This window comes from Lytechinus pictus, chromosome 12 (genome assembly GCF_037042905.1).
Source record: "Lytechinus pictus isolate F3 Inbred chromosome 12, Lp3.0, whole genome shotgun sequence".
Taxonomy (NCBI): domain Eukaryota; kingdom Metazoa; phylum Echinodermata; class Echinoidea; order Temnopleuroida; family Toxopneustidae; genus Lytechinus; species Lytechinus pictus.
The window spans coordinates 9,940,360-9,956,922 of record NC_087256.1 but is presented as its reverse complement, the minus strand read 5'-3'; the positions used below and the strand labels follow the sequence as shown (position 1 = coordinate 9,956,922).

Below are 16,563 nucleotides of genomic sequence, written 5' to 3'. Positions count from 1 at the left end.
TAAAATGCAAAATTAAGCAAATTTAATCACTTTGATAGCATTTCAAGCTGAATCCACACATATTAAACATTTGATGATTTATAAAAAAAATTATATCTTGAAATGTGTGGGGGAGCAGCGGCCGCTGACAGGCGCGGATCCAGGAGGGGGCCGAGCCGGCCCCGGCCCCCCCCCCTATTTTTTGACAACCTGCAGAAAAAAGTGTACTCTTTAACTTGATACAAACTACGAAAAACAGAAATAAAAGTAAGAAAGAGATATTATACCCATGATGTCTAATTTACAGCCTCGTAACGGCCTGCCCGACCCCGAAAGGAAACAAGAAAAAGGTGCGGGGAAGAATTGGAAAATAGACTTTATATAAAAATTTTCGCTCGCGCTTCACGCTCGCATTGCCTGTGTAATGAATCCCATTCAAGAGGATTAAATGACACTTAATATATCCAGTTCTGAAATCAATTTGCAAACAATATTTTAGCTCGCACATCAAGCTTTCATTATTTTGTTTGATTTACATAAATTGTTATATCAAAATTTTCAGCTCGCGCTCCGCGCTCGCATTGTTTGATTTGTGAGATATCCTCTTTGGAAATTCTTTCCAAAATTTGTCAAAATGCTTCTTTATCATGTCAGTGCGCTCGCATTCAATTGTTTGAGACACACAGCTTGTTCTTTATTTAAATAAAAATGCGCTTAGACTGTCCAGTTTTCAGGTCGGAATATAAACAATTTTGAGCTCGCGCTTTGCACTCTAATTATTTAATTGGTGTTACTTGTATTCTCTTCATTAATCCTTAAAAAACAGTGCTAATTGTGTCCATTTTCACGTTACTATAATAATATTTCGGCTCGCGCTTCGCGCTCGCATTGTTTAGTTGGATACTAATCTTTGTAAGTTCATGATTATAAAAAATGCTCAGTATCTTCAGTTTTATAAGGACATAAAATATCAAAGAATTTTAGCTCGCGCTTCGCGCTCGCATTATATATTAAGACCACATGAGACACCTTATCTTGTTAATAATAAAAACTTAAATATACTTAAAGCTTCAGTCTTTAGTTAGGACTACCCCCTAAAAAACCAACAAAAAATCAGATTATAGCGGCCAATCGAGAAAAATGTCGGTGAAAATATTTTTCGGCCCCCCCTATTGGCGAAAGCTGGATCCGCCCCTGGCTGAAGCCCCCCCCCCCCCCCCCACTTTTCTCCAAAACCGTGTACAAAAACGTAAAAATTACCATATGATTGTGATTTTTGTATGCTGGTCAGCCCCCCCCCCCTCACTTTGAAAACCGTTTCGCGGCCCCTGGGAAGGAAGGAAGCTAAGAAGAAAGAAACAAAGAAAGAAAGAAAGAAAGAAAGACCGGGAAGAAAGAAAGAACAGAAAGAGAGAGAGAAAGAATGGAAAGACGGAAAGAAAGAAAGAAAGAAAGAAAGAAAGGATCGATCAACAAGCCCGCCCTCGCGCGCCGCGCTCATTGAAGAATCAAGACGGAGCGATAAATGGCGATCCCATTCACGCAGTACATCATGGTAAATATATTGCTATTATTGACTATTTTTTTCATTTAATTTTGATGAAATGTGTTTTCAAGGTGTTAAAAAGTTTTATATCGACGTTGATAAAAAAATAAATGGTATTTTCATTTACAATGTCTCTGAAATCAACCATGGAACTAACGTTGATTTTTGTTCTCACTCAGTCCCACCTGATTACTTTCAAGTTTGTAAGTTGGCAGTTTGGTGATTTCAAGTTTGGATTTTGGTAATGGAATGGTGTTGAAAGTGTGAGAAGGGCTGCTGATCCAAGTTATTTCAGGAGGCTGGTGGCATGGCGCTATTGCAGCAGCGTATCTGGAGGGGGAGTTAGTTAGACTGTCTTCTTGGTTAGAAAACTAATTTTCCCCTCAATTTTTTGTTTTCTGAATTTTTATTTTAATCTAAAGTAACATTAGACTTAGAGTAACACTAGGCCTACAGTAACACTAACACTGGGTCTGGGTAACAAGTAACATTAACAACAAATCATATCACATCTGACTAATCGATCATTAACCTGAATCTAATAATAGCCACATCAAGCTTTGGCCGGGATACTTGATGTAGTCCTTTGAACTCTCAGTCTCAGTCAGACTTCTCTCGAACTTCGATCAGCCATACGCATACTGCTGTAAACAGCTGGCAGTTGTTTATTTCGATGATTTTTTTTTACATTAAAAAAAAAATTATTTCTCGTATAGATTCTATCGTATGATGGGGTGTCCAAACTTCGCAGACTTTTCAAAAATATTCATCAGGCTTAAATTTGTTCAAAAAACATTCACAATTTATACAAAAGCAATTCAATAAATAGTAACCACATTGACAGAAAGATCGTAAACTATAAAATCATTGACAAAAATGTGAAGTAGGTCAAGGGGTTTCGCCGGTATCGCGATCTCAAAATTCTATTCCGATCGATGAATGCGCGCTGTGCTGGAAAACCGTTCTGAAAAAGTGTGCCCAAACTTCACGGACCAAAGTTTTTGAGGTTTAAACAAAAAAAATTCAAGCTCAAAAGGTGAGATATTTATATCAGATTGACGACAAAAAGCTATAGATCAGTCAGTACCACATCGAACTCACATTTTTGATGATATCTGCTTGCAAAATGATGATATTGTGATGCTTGTTGAGAATATCAGATTTCTTCGGAAAGGGCGCTAACGGTGACAAATTTGCAGATTTTTTGTCAATATTATCATGAATACAGAACTCATCTTGAAGAAACTTACGCCAAAGGGTAATTTTAAGTCGCTTTTCATGTTGATGATGTCAGATTTTAAGGATATTGGCTAGTTTTTTAGATAATGACCGTCCGCGAAGTATGGACACACGCGAAGTTTGGACTCACTGCCATACACAGACGGCTTTCGATGTGCAGCTGCCATTAGGGGGTTAACAATGCAAAATCCCCCGATGGGGCTCATCGATTGTTGTCTTTAATTCATTAAAAAATTATATAAAGAACTGGACCAAAATAAAGATTATTATTCCGTTTTGGCCTGAAATTCACCAAAACGGGAAAAAAATAAACTTTAAAAAAATAGTGACTTCCGCTGTCGCGCAACTCCCACTTCCCTGGTTTATCCGAACTTAATACATAAACATATGGCCATTGAGTCCCTGTACAGATCGAGTTAGAACTTCGGTCTCTGTAATTGGTGAGTGGAGCCAACGGAGTTCAGCGAACAACCAATAACAGAGACTGAAGCTTTTGGTCTACCATGGCCATAGTTTTGATATCGACTGAACCGAAGTTAACAACCAAAAGATCTGCCCGTGGTACCTCAAGTGATGTTCGTGTAGGCTCTACTTCACTACCACTACACTATGCTACACCTACCCGATCATCAAAGTTCTCAACTCACTCTGATACTCCGAGTGACAAAGGTTGGAGTAAATGCATAGTTATTGTAAAAATCATGCACCAAAAGAATTTGAACTATGACATTGAGTTTGAGGCCGAAACATTGCTTATAGGCCTGATGTGGCTGAAATTCAGGTCAAGGATCGGTTAGATAGCTATTTGGCAAAAAATTCGGTCAAAATTTGAGGTGAAATTACTTAGCTTCCTAATATCACCAGGTCGGCCTGTGCGAATCTGCATTAGCGCCGCTGACAATATATTTTGGATTGTTGGTTGGCCCCACTCCTACTCCTAGTAGTACATGTAGTACCAGGAGGTCAATACATAAAACAGTACGTAAAAACCTCATAGGCGAGCGTATGTATGGGTTGGTGCATGCACCTGCGTTAACACACAATGATGGTGACAAGGCCTGTCGCGGGATGAGTTGTCTAGTGATTTTATTTTTCTATCTTTTTATGACTTTAGTGAAATCTAAGGTAAAATTTTTGAATAAATCTATGGATTTTGTACAATGGTGCTTGAAAGTTTGACTACTTTGGCAGCTCTTTTCAACCTTATTGAGATCCCAATGTCCCCTAGAGTGCCTGGCCCAATAGAGACTTCGGACTCAACCATATTTTTAATTTTATTTGAATTTTAATTAGTATAATCAGGGTCAGGGCAGGGAGAAATTGGAGTATAATCCCATTGAACAGAATCAAAATGCAAAGCCTGAAATTACTTCAAGTCAAGAAAACGAAAGAAAACGGTGCAAGTAATAACTGAAGTGGAACTAAAAGAAAAAGAGTAGAAATTTATCTGATCAGGCAGATCAGCATAATCAAATGACAAATCTGGCTATCAGATCAAAATCATGTTTTCGCTGTTGGCATATTGTTCGTAATACAAAATGAATATTTGATAGCAGGAAATGGACCGATAAAACACAGAGTAATTTTTGAAGAAGTAGGGCTATTTATTCATGAGTATTGATATGCCCAGTGCCAAAATTGGATAATTAGTGTTAGAGCGAGACTCCCATAGGCTAATGATAATGTAGGGGTCAAAACGAGCGAGATCAATAAAAATATGTGCACATGAAATTTTAGAGTTACAATAGACCAGAATGAGTGAGAGTTGACTGTGATCCTTATTATCTCTATTATCGATTGATTACTTGTTAGGTAGGACAGCAGTAATTTAGAAAGCTCTTAATTTGTCGTGAATAATATATCAGAATAATCCTGAACACCTAAAACATACTGAAAATTACTTTAAAGTAACAGAAAATCCATATAACTTCTAAAAAAGGAGCAAAATAGATCATCTGTATGTGCTGAAAAATAAACGTCATGGGACCTTGCTCAGCTGTATGTTGCAAGTACACTTTACATTAATGTAGGGACAGTGATTTTCCGCTATCGCGGAAAACGGACGGAATTCATGGAATCGGCCTTTTGAAACGGAAAATCACGGAAAACATGTTTTTGTTCAAAATGCACAAAATAGCAACAAAAATTACTCCCAAATCCTCAACAAAATACGAATATCAACTGAAAAAAAACCCTCTCACTTTGCTACAACAATCATGACAATCAACACATCATAACTACACTCGAGCCCCTCGATCGTATCTAAATTAGTTTACACTCACGTCCGCATATAAGGCAAAATACGGCCGTGTGTTGCTGCCTTCTGCGTTCGGTCATAATATGATCACGGTGATTCAACAAATCCAAAATGGCGGATAGGTGGAAGTCGTCGACTGATCAAAACCATGTCCGAAAAGTCCAAAAATCAGTGATAAAACCTCATTTAACCATAAAATAATGCTAATAATATGAAAGGTGAGGATTTATTCATGTTGATTATGTTCCTCTAAATAGTTTTTGAGCTCGAATCTCTTTGATTAAAATGGATTTTAAAGCGATGTTAGTACATTGGCAGAAGCAAATTTTGACAGCGCTAGCATTTTGACATCATTGCATATTGGTTTTCTATGTAAACGGAATCGTCACTTTTTCATGTACACAAAGTCTATGGGGAAACGGAATCTCCATTTTCAGACATGCTGAAACGGAATTTGAGATTTTCTGAAACAGAAAAGGCAATTTTTAGAAACGGAAAATCACTGTCCCTATTAATGTTGTAACCCGCACCCGTTGTGGTACGGGTTAACCTGCCGGTATGCCCCCGATTGCGGGTTGCGGGCCGGGCCGAGTTCATTCTCAAACCCGCAGACCGTCATACGAAAAAAAGGGAGAAGTAACGACGCATAATAAAAACATTAACAATGAAAATTGAGTTAGGATCATGTGCTTCTTACGTGGCGTATTCTTTTAGAGACGTAGATATATATTTCCTTTAAAAATTATGCCGGCGTATTTTTGTCTTGTGAACAGTGAACAGGACTGAGACAGTTCAACATAATACATCGAGTTGCTCTTTCAAAGGAGCGCCAGTGCAGCGCAGTCAGAGAAAGAATGTTTTACGACTGGGAGAGGGGGAGAGAGAGATAGAGAGAGAGGGGATGTGTTCGGAGAATGTAAACAGAAGCCAGAATACATTGCGTAATCATGTCTGGCAAGGAGCGAGTGATAGGCCACGTGGCAGAGAAAGAAATGTTTTATGACTTGGAGTGGGGCTAGTCGAGCCTGTTTCCACGGCAACGCTCGCTGTTTGAGCTCGAGGGATTTGCGGTGCACGGCAGTGAGACAGTTGTTTGCTTATTGGATTACCAAATTAGGTCATGACCTGATAGAGCATGCCGTCAGGTCAGAGTGTTAGCTGCCCTTTTTTGAAGACATGCTAAGCTGGTCCTTTTCGTTATTTCATACATTTTCTGATGAAAACTGAAGCCCCCGCACCCTGAATGCCCAGATCTCTTAATTTTTCTGATGTACAATTGATTGAAAGTCTTAATTAAGATTTCTGAAGATGTAAAATTGGATTGCAATGGATTGCAAGTTTCTTGCAAATACCTCTCTCTTGACCGATCGATCGAGAGAGATAAAAAATAGTTTACATTATGTATGCCAACTGTTCCCTTTTTAGAGTATTTGTTCCTTTTTTTGCTATGAGTGCACCAATAATTTTTTTGTTACTTTTTTTTTTAAATTTCCGATCATGGAGCATGTCTTATACACAGCGCGTGACTCTAGCGCCAGTCCGACAGTCCAAGACCGGTAAAAATCATTGCCGGGCCAGTAACTTGTTGCATGAAAAGAACTTAAATTTTTGCCTATGACCACATGTTTAAAAGGGTGAATTATCAAGTTTTCAAGTAGAGTCATTACACCTATTTTTCACATCTCACTAGCCTACACTAGGCTGCCGATTGTTAAGTTGAGACAAGTTTTTTTAAAAAATAATGGTAAAGTAATGGTCACTATTTCAATTCATTTTTAGATTATATGTATGCCATAAAATTGCTTTCTTGTTGGAATGAAATAAAAAAGCAATTTTAGTGGATGTATTGTACAGGAACTCATCATTAAAAAAAAATCCACTTTATAGGTTGGTTTTTAAAAGTCAGGATAATATTTTTGTAAGTTTTAAGGCATCATTCTGATATCCAGTCACTAAATTTGTAAGATGAATATTCAAAGTTTATTCTTAAAAAAAGCATACCAAGAGAGGCGCTAGAGAATTAACGGCTGAGAAAAAAATCTGATTGCCACTAAACTTACATATGTATTATTATTAAGTATAATTCTTTCAGTACACAAGGCATTTTAGACTGCATATTCAGACCCTTAACTTAAGTGAAGCAGACTAACAGGTCCATATGTCCTTTAAAAGTGTTTAGTCAAACTAAATGAAATTTTTGTTAGATGATTATTATATTCTAAATGATACTAGTATGAATAATGTGTGTCTTAGTCAAGGTCAAAGGTCATTTGACAAATGTCATAACTAAGGACCTTGATATAAGGGTAATCAAGTATGACTGAACATCCTGTCAGAGTTTCAGGTTACATGACCAAGGTCAAAGGTCATTTAGGGTCAATGAACTTTGGTTTTGTTGGGGTATATATTGATTTGCCATCATAAGTTTGAAAGTTTATAGAGCTAGTTTATCAAATCTAGACATAAGTGTAAAATGATACTAAATGAATAATGTGTGTCATAGTCAAGGTCAGAGGTCATTTGACAAAATGTCATAATAACTATTTTAAAAATAAAAAAGGAAGTATATGGACCCAGTTCATGAAACTTGGACATAAGAGTAATCAAGTACTAGTATTACTGAACATCCTGCATGAGTTTCCGGTCACATGGCTAAGGTCAAAGGCCATTTAGGGTCAATGAAACAAGTATGTTTTTGTTAATGATTATTCAATAGTTGTTTTTCAAAGTCATCACTTGTTGTTAGATCGGTGTGGATGCCAACTTAAAAAAAAAACTATAAATTTCATGCAGTGTATGTTGGTATTACACAGGTATTTAGTATTTACCCCACCCTAACCGCCATTCACTTCATCATAACGTTTAATATACACAACACAAATTCAAGCTCAATATCTTACCAAGAAAAGATTGACTATCCCGTGCTCCATACCCATAGTTGAATTGTTTGTGCCCATATATGACCCCAAATGTGACGAGTCCTGAGAAAGGGTCATTTGGTGGATCCTGCACATCATCAGGTGCACCAGTGGCATTCCTGATGGCTGTACACTCGGACCAGTTCGGTGAGAAGAGCGATGTCAACGAAAATGCTAAAATGACCAGTGAAGACGAAGATGCTACCACGTAGAGAGTTCTTATACTTATTTTAACCATTGTTATTTTAGGATTTTCAGTTCATAGGGCTGTCAAAGTGTCTAACTAGGTCCTCTGTGATATTATGTTTTTTAATGCTCATGACATGTTACATGTATATTCTGCTACCTATTAGAGTCCTGCAGCTCTCGATTTAAAGTAGATTTTATATTCCAGGTTGTAACTGCAATGAAATGGTAGAGGAAGGGAAACAAGTATGAAATATGAAAAGGATTATGCAAAACTGCAAATGAATGTAAAAGGGAATCGGATTAAATTGTACATGTAGTGGTAAAAAGACTTGAAAAATTTGGAAAGCTTGCAGACAAGCGAGGAAAGTAATCAAGGAAATACATGTAGAGTCCGGATTAGCATGAAAAATTTTCCTATTGAAAAGTTTGCACCTTGATTTTATACTACTTTTTCTTATAAGTCAGGGTGCTACATAACTTTTTAGATGCACTTGCCCTGTTGGGCAAGTAAATATACTTGCCCGAATATCTATTACACTTGCCCAAAAGTCCTTGAAAAAAAGTTTTAATTCTTAAAAAGAAAATATGATGGTTTTAGAAACCATTGACCCTTTTTTCTCTCTTTTGACATGAACTGATATACCTTGTTCTTGTATTTCTTTTTACAAAGTGATTTTATCTTGCACGCCATGACCATACTTAGGGTCGGTATATCATATCGACCCTAATTTTGGTAATACTACTGTGAAAATTTTGCTTGCCCAATTTGGGCAAGTAGTTTTGGTCTTTACTTCAAAACACTTGCCCGACTATAACTTTTACTTGCCCCGGGCAATCGGGCAAGTGCTTATGTAGCACCCTGTAAGTTTGCAGTCAAATTTGTGATGCATGTGTGTGCACATGCAGTTACCGGTACACATCATTTTAAAGTCATATCAGACTCATGATTGCTAAAAAAAATCATGATTTCATGTGCAAATCAAGGGAATTCTGTGTCTAATCAAATTCATAAAATTATTTATTATTATTTTTCTTTTACTGATTAAAATCAATTGATTTCATGAGTTTTTTTATCAGACTATATCACAGATGATGTCCATTTGATTGAAAATAAAATTTGACAAACAGTGGAATAAAGTATTAAATTATGTATATGTAGTACTTATTTCATTTCAATTTTTCTCAAATTAAAGAAGCCTCAAATTCCATATTCATGTGGACATACTACATGTGCCCTTGTAACTTTCTTTATTATTTGCATTGTAAAGTAGGCCCATCTATTAACACAGAAACATGCTAATTGTAAGCCAGTCAATCATTAACGTAAACCTTTATCCAAGCATTCTACAACAACATTTTAAACGTTAAACCTGTTATAACAGATTAAATCATTCTTTTTATGCATGGTGTGCACAAATTTCTAACGCTTTTATATCCATATGTATGTAACATGAAAATTGAAGACTGAATAATAACTTACCTTACAGAATAAAGAAATTATAAAAAACAATAAAGACATGTTCCATAGCTAGTATTCCCCTTTCCATCACATTAAAGTGACATTTCCCCCAGTGTGTTAAGCTCAATTCTTTTCCTTGAAAGAATGATTAGAGATTAGGAATTGTGTTCAATTTTTTTAATTGCTTGGGTGTGATATTCAATATGGCATGGACTTTAGCACAATGGGTGTTTGCAAGACTTTGCCCCTTGTTTGATTATCATATGTTTAATCAATGGAGTAAACATGAAATGGAAAGCACCTTGCTTGTAATATGAATACTGTGGAGAAGATATGATCCTGGCTGCCCTCTATTGTACATTCAGTATACATACCTTCACATTCTTTTACGTTATCAAGCGATAATCAAATAATAAAAATACATGTAAGTACTTACTTTAATTTCTTACATTGTGTTCTTTTATGTTGGACTCTAATCTTGGACTTTTATTATCAGTTCCATCATTGATAGTGCAAGGATTTTTTTTTCATATTGTAATTCTGCACCACTTTTTGGATGAACTGATGGGTCCTCTGTCTAATGTGTTATAATGCTGTGATGTTCAACTAGTAAAATTGATTGGGCAGCTCTGATGAACATTTTGTGAAAGACAGTTTGAATTATATTTCTGATAGCACATATTTGTGCATGACATCTCTTCTTGAAAGGCTACTGTAGCTTGAGTTTTTTAATTGCCTTTATCTGTTTGCATGTATTTCAAACGTTGAACCTGCTAATATTTTGGTGGCAGGGCTGCCTAGAGCAAAATTTATGTCCTATTGATTGAATATTTAATTTGTAAACCATCTTATGACTATTAAAAGAGTTTTAAATAGAGAATTATCCGCATTTAGGTACATGTAGGAATAGCCTGATATTTTTCACAGACTTCTAAAAAATGTATTCCAATAGCCCCCCACCCCCCCCCCCCCCCCCCCGATCAGGGGTCTCAAGAGCCTAAATTACATCTATGATACATTGTATTACAGTTGGCATTGGACCCTGGTAGGGAATTGCCGGGGGGGGGTAGTTTTCCTGGGCTCTTGGGGGAATTTTACGGAGCAAATATGCCCCAAATTCCTGTGTAAGTTTGACCTCACTGCTCATTTAACAAATTCTGATTTTTTTTCCCCTCTCCTTTTTGTCTCCAGGATAAACGATAAACCTTTACCTGTATAATCACCCATCATGGCTACAACACCCATGGAGCAATGGAGTATTCGAGAGAAGCTATGTTTGGCTTCATCGGTGATGCGCAGCGGAGATCAAAACTGGGTGTCGGTGAGCAGAGCTATCAAACCCTTCATGGAACCTAACAGACCATCGGACTGGTTCTCACAAAAGGTATTTAAGACACTATAGAAGTATTGTATAGTTGTAGTAGTAGTGGTGGTGGTGGCAGTAGTTGTGGTAGTAATAGTATGTAATAGTAGGGCTTTAATAAATTAATCCAAGGCCTTTGATGAAGGCCATGCCCGTTGATGCTTTGCTAACTAGTCTTGGAGCTGGTTAAGTTGATGTCTTCACTATGGTATTCCTCCTTATTTGCTGCCAACCTAAAAATATCACAAATGCATTTATTCCTAGATAATGTAAGTTGCTATCATCACTCAAAATGTATTAAGAATGTAACAAGTTTGCAGTGTCATTGAAGAAAATGTTTTCCTTCTTTATTTCTGATATTTCATATCATTTTCCATTTTCTAGAATTGTGCTATACAGTATTCAGCAATGTTAGAGGCAGTGGACACACCCAAGTAAGTGTAACATTATAAAAATACCTTGATGGTAAGATGATAAACCCTAGCTCCTGAAAAGCTATCAAAGATTTGAAAGGATCGTCTTCCAACATTAAGGGACAGTTCCACATGTCCACATTCTTACTTCACTTCACAAATTGCTCATGCTATGATATTTTGATAGCATTACTACCTTTCATATGAACTGGGTAATGGAGACATATCATTTCAGAAAGGTCCTCAAAATAGGTGGTCAGACTTTATACATACTTTATTGAATTACACTAAAGCATGATAAACCTTCTTTATTTCAAAATTCAGTTGTAATTTTTTATCTATTCATGGCAAGGGCTTGTGTAATTTGTTTTGATTGTTGGGTTGAGGGGGTGTTTGTCACCATGGCTCTAATAACACAAAGGTTTGGATGACAATGGCCAATCAAGAACATTAATGCATGCAAATAGTGCTCAGAACACCGACCATGAACCAATCAGAATTGCTCTTTCATATATCGTATATTGACATTATCCCAAAACTCCTCCCCTGTTCCCTTTCAAACTATCATAATTTTCTGATCAACTCGGTTACTTTTCTCTTCTCCACCTACCAGGAGGAAGAGGAGTGGTGATAAGGGAGAGGTGGAGACCCCTGTTGACCTTGTGGTCCGCCGTATGACCCAGGAAAGGATCGAAGAACTAAGGCATCAGATCTCGGACGATCGTAGGAAGTTCAAGCAGCTTCAAGAAGAGATTCACAACATACAGAGCGGTCAGTTGGATGACCAGCTACCAAAGATATGGGCGGAAATACAGGAGTAAGTAGTGATGTGGTCAGAACCAGGAATGGAATTGAGGCTGGACAAGAGGATTTTCGCTTGCCCATTATCAGATTCTGGAGTCTTTGGAGAAACATTTTTCATGCATCCTTTTGGGTTTGAACGCCTGTCCTTAGCTCCATTCCTGGTCAGGGCCGTCAAGATATGCCATTGTATAAGTTGCACGTGGCACAATATGTACTATTCATTGAGGGCCGATCAAACCTTGTCTCTTATAAGGCAAATTGTACTTAGGAATGATAGAACCTTGTTTTTAAGAGCGATAGAACCTTGTTTCTCATCAGGCTTGGTTAGATATGGCATGCCAAATCCTCAGCTACTCTTTTATGTATAGTCAGTGGGATATGTGGTGACCTGTGGTAGGCAAATAATATACATGCTCAATGAAATGTGGAGAGCATTTCCTTAAAGGACTTGTCAGACATTTTTTATCCGACAAGTCCTGTTTTGTCCGACAGCTACCACAGTAACGGTGCTTCTCAGTCAATCAAAATCAAGGAAAGTTGTCTGATCTGACAACTTGTCAGAAAAAAATATTGATGAAATATCACCCAGTTTATAAAGACTACCAAAGGGAGACAAATAGAATGGTTTTTGTCTCACCTGCATAGCAGAGTGAGACTATAGGCGCCGCTTTTCCGACGGCGGCGGCGGCGGCGGCGGCGACGGCGGCGGCGGCGTCAACACCAAATCTTAACCTGAGGTTAAGTTTTTGAAATGACAGCATAACTTAGAAAGTATATGGACCTAGTTCATGAAACTTGGCCATAAGGTTAATCAAGTATTACTGAACATCCTGCCTGAGTTTCATGTCACATGACCAAGGTCAAAGGTCATTTAGGGTCAATGAACTTAGACCATGTTGGGGGAATCAACATCAAAATCTTAACCTAAGGTTAAGTTTTTGAAATGTCATCATAACTTAGAAAATATATGGACCTAGTTCATGAAACTTATACATAAGGTTAATCAAGTATCACTGAACATCCTGCATGAGTTTCACATCACATGACCAAGGTCAAAGGTCATTTAGGGTCAATGAACTTTGGCCGAATTGGGGGTATCTGTTGAATTACCATCATAACTTTGAAAGTTTATGGATCTGATTCATGAAACTTGGACATAATAGTAATCAAGTATTACTGAACATCCTGTGTAAGTTTCAGGTCACATGATCAAGGTCAAAGGTCATTTAGGGTCAATGAACTTTGGCCAAATTGGGGTATTTGTTGAATTACAGCCATAAATTTGAAAGTGTGTTGGTCTAGTTCATAAAACTTGGACATAATAGTAATCAAGTATCACTGAACATCCTGTGCGAGTTTCAGGTCACATGATCAAGGTCAAAGGTCATGTAAGGTCAAAGAACTTTGGCCACGTTGGGGGTATTTGTTGAATTGCCATCATATCTCTATAAGTGTATTGGTCTAGTTCATAAAACGTGGAAATAAGAGTAACCAAGTATCACTGAACATCTTGTGCGAGTTATAGTAGTTTTCAAAATCAGCACTGCTGCTATATTGAATCGCGTGATGCAGGTGAGACGGCCAGAGGCATTCCACTTGTTATGAATAGGTGATCTTTATTGACAGGTTCCTATGAAGATGTTTCAATGGGGAAAACTATTCAAGGGAATATAGTTTACATCTTGGTGGTCCTTCTGTACAGGTTTCTAATTGAAGTTTTGATGTTAATTTTGTGTTAAAAGCAATTATCTATCCTGAGTATATAATAATTATTATGTTGTTTCGTGATTGATTGTAGAAAGAAGCGTCTAGAAGAAGAAGCGTTGGAGAACAAGAGGTTAGCAGCAGAGGCTAAGGCTGCAGCAGTAGCAGGTAAGATGTATAGGTGTAATGATATCTATTGCATGCGAGTTGTTTCTTATCAGATATATGAAGAAGTCACATATGTTGCTGCAGTCTTTTTTCCACATATCAGGGGCCTGTTGCATGAAGTAAAAACTCTGGCAGTTTTGGCCATAGTTTTTTAATGTGTTAAGTGTCAATGGCATAATTTTGTTTACCAGAGTTTTTGTATGGCAAAAGTTTTATGCAACAGGCACCCGGTGGCCATTGCAGACAGAGGTGTGTTTAAATTTAAAATGCAACTCACAAGATCATGCGCAAGTCTCGAATGTGTGCTTCTTATTGGTTGAAAATCAATTTTTTTTTTTAAATTGGGAGTTGCATCAATTGCAGGTCTTTCTTTAATGAGCCCCTTGACTTTTCTTTTTGCTGCAATTTGACCAAGATTATGAGAAAATACATTCACACTTTAATCATCAATTTGACCTCTCCACAATGTTGCTTTTGGTAATGTCATGTATAAATATGCATGTATGCAAAGATTATAGTGGTGTTTCAGATACATGTAGCTGTTTGTTTAATTTCTGATGGATTTGCAAGCAACTGGTACACGGAATGGGCACAAATGGTACAATATGGAACTGAATTTTATATATATATATATAAAGCTGATAATATTTTAACAAGTACGGTAATCTTTATGCTAGTTAACAACAAGAATTTTCTGAAATTTAACAAGAATTTTAATCTGTAAGATTGTATTTCAGTTTATCTGAATAATTGAGAATCTGATATATTACATGATTATAAGAAGATATACGTATACCAGTTGTTCATAACGTCATACAAAAAGCTTCATGAAATATACCATTTAGTCGGCCTAAATGATGGTTCTAACAGCTGGACTTACTTCGATCGCAGAGGAGCATTGGTCAAGCTATAGTAAAAAAAAAGTTTGTGAAATCAAATTAACGCAACAAAATTTTGTATTTTGACATTCTGTTACACTTTGTGAAAACAGGAGGAAATTTGCAAGGTCTCATTGACAACTTGGTTTTCTTATTGTTTATATTGACTTTAAAAATATGGTGATGATTAAAGATAAATGAAAGTAGTTGCAGTAAACACTGATTTCACGAGAAAGCCAGTAAAACTAAGGTTAAGTATAACTATATCATCGTGGATCTAGATCTGGTACAGTTACATAAACTGAACTTTGAGAAATCTTGAAATCTACGCTGAAAAATGTTCACACTGAAGATCACCAACACAGATAAGCGCACGTGGGACAGTGTATTATTATTGCTTTGAATGTCGGCCCGACTCTTGACCCGAATCCCGTTCTTATTTGCTAATTTCTCAGCAATTACACAATTTCATCCAGAATCCTTTGGCACATATTTTTATTTATACAAACAGACACTTTGGTGGTCAGTTCATTGGATTCTGTACGAACTCATTTTGAAATCGTTACCACAACTGGCATTTATCTTTAACAGACAATGTTCCTTTTCGTTTTGAAGCAGCCAAATTGAAAGCCAGTTTACAGTCCCCAAACAAGAAACGTCCTCCCATACGACCTCCAAAGGCCACGCCTTCGAAGCCTCAGACCACAACCACTCCTACAGAGGAGGAGGAGCCTACCGTGGAATCAGGGCCAATCATCTCAGTGGAAGTATGTGGGGGTGACTTAAGGACTTTACTGACATGTAGATAATGAGTATTAGTACATATTTAATAAGTGAAACATGTGATCCGTTAGTAATTTCTCTATATGTACATAGTGATTTCTCTATATGTACATTCTTAAATTTGTACCATTTCCAGAAAAATATCTTTTGTCTTTGGTAATACATGTATATGCAGCACAGAAAGTTTCAGTTTTTGAAACTAATGTTTTCAGCTTTTATCATATAGGAGTTATGAATGAAGTGAAAGCTTGGGATTTTCCATGTTAAGATTTGTACAAATTTTTTTCGGGGGGGGGAGGGGCTATTATGAAACAGAAAAGTAAATGCATTGTGAATTTTGTATAAAATCTATTTCTCTTATACAAAGAATCCTCCAATAGTTTAGTTATGGCATTTTGCAATTTTTTTTAATTCTATATAGCACACTGCATTCCATACATTTTATTTAAAGAAATCTTTTACCTCTTGTTTGTGGTGCAACAGAGTTCAGAAGCTGCCCCTAGTGTAGATGTGAAGCAAGGAATACCCGATGATGACCAGTCTCAGCCTGCATTACTCTCATCACTACTCACCACTCAAGAGGAAGAAGAGAAGAAGGCTAAGAAAGATGGCAGCCAAGCATCGGTAAATAAAATTCCATTGTATACAGATAATGTTATGTTAGTGACATTGATAGTTGTTGGTGGCAGTGATAATGATGATGGTTGTGGTGATGTTAGTGATTTTTGATGATGATGATGATGGTGATGATGATGATGATGGTGATGATGATGATGATGATGATGATGATGATGATGATGATGATGATGATGATGTTGATGATGATGATGATGATGATGATGATGATGATGATGTTGATGATG

At 36.9% G+C, this 16,563-nt stretch overlaps 1 protein-coding gene across 12 annotated transcripts in view; it reads left to right on the top strand.

Moving 5' to 3' along the window:
- Window positions 1-1,449: 1,449 nt before the first annotated feature.
- LOC129273509 (bromodomain-containing protein 8-like) overlaps window positions 1,450-16,563 on the top strand; it is a 28,672-nt gene continuing 13,558 nt past the window's right edge. For 5 of the 12 annotated variants that reach the window (XM_064108086.1, XM_064108081.1, XM_064108083.1 and 2 more), the window contains exons 1-7: window positions 1,457-1,534; window positions 10,779-10,971; window positions 11,335-11,384; window positions 11,977-12,180; window positions 13,966-14,039; window positions 15,509-15,684; window positions 16,184-16,324. In XM_064108086.1, the coding sequence (XP_063964156.1) occupies window positions 10,816-10,971; window positions 11,335-11,384; window positions 11,977-12,180; window positions 13,966-14,039; window positions 15,509-15,684; window positions 16,184-16,324 (801 nt within the window). In that variant the 5' untranslated portion in view covers window positions 1,457-1,534; window positions 10,779-10,815. Of the gene's footprint in view, window positions 1,535-10,778; window positions 10,972-11,334; window positions 11,385-11,976; window positions 12,181-13,965; window positions 14,040-15,508; window positions 15,685-16,183; window positions 16,325-16,563 lie in introns of all 12 variants that reach the window. The other 7 variants (XM_064108087.1, XM_064108084.1, XM_064108080.1 and 4 more) reach the window with 3 other exon arrangements.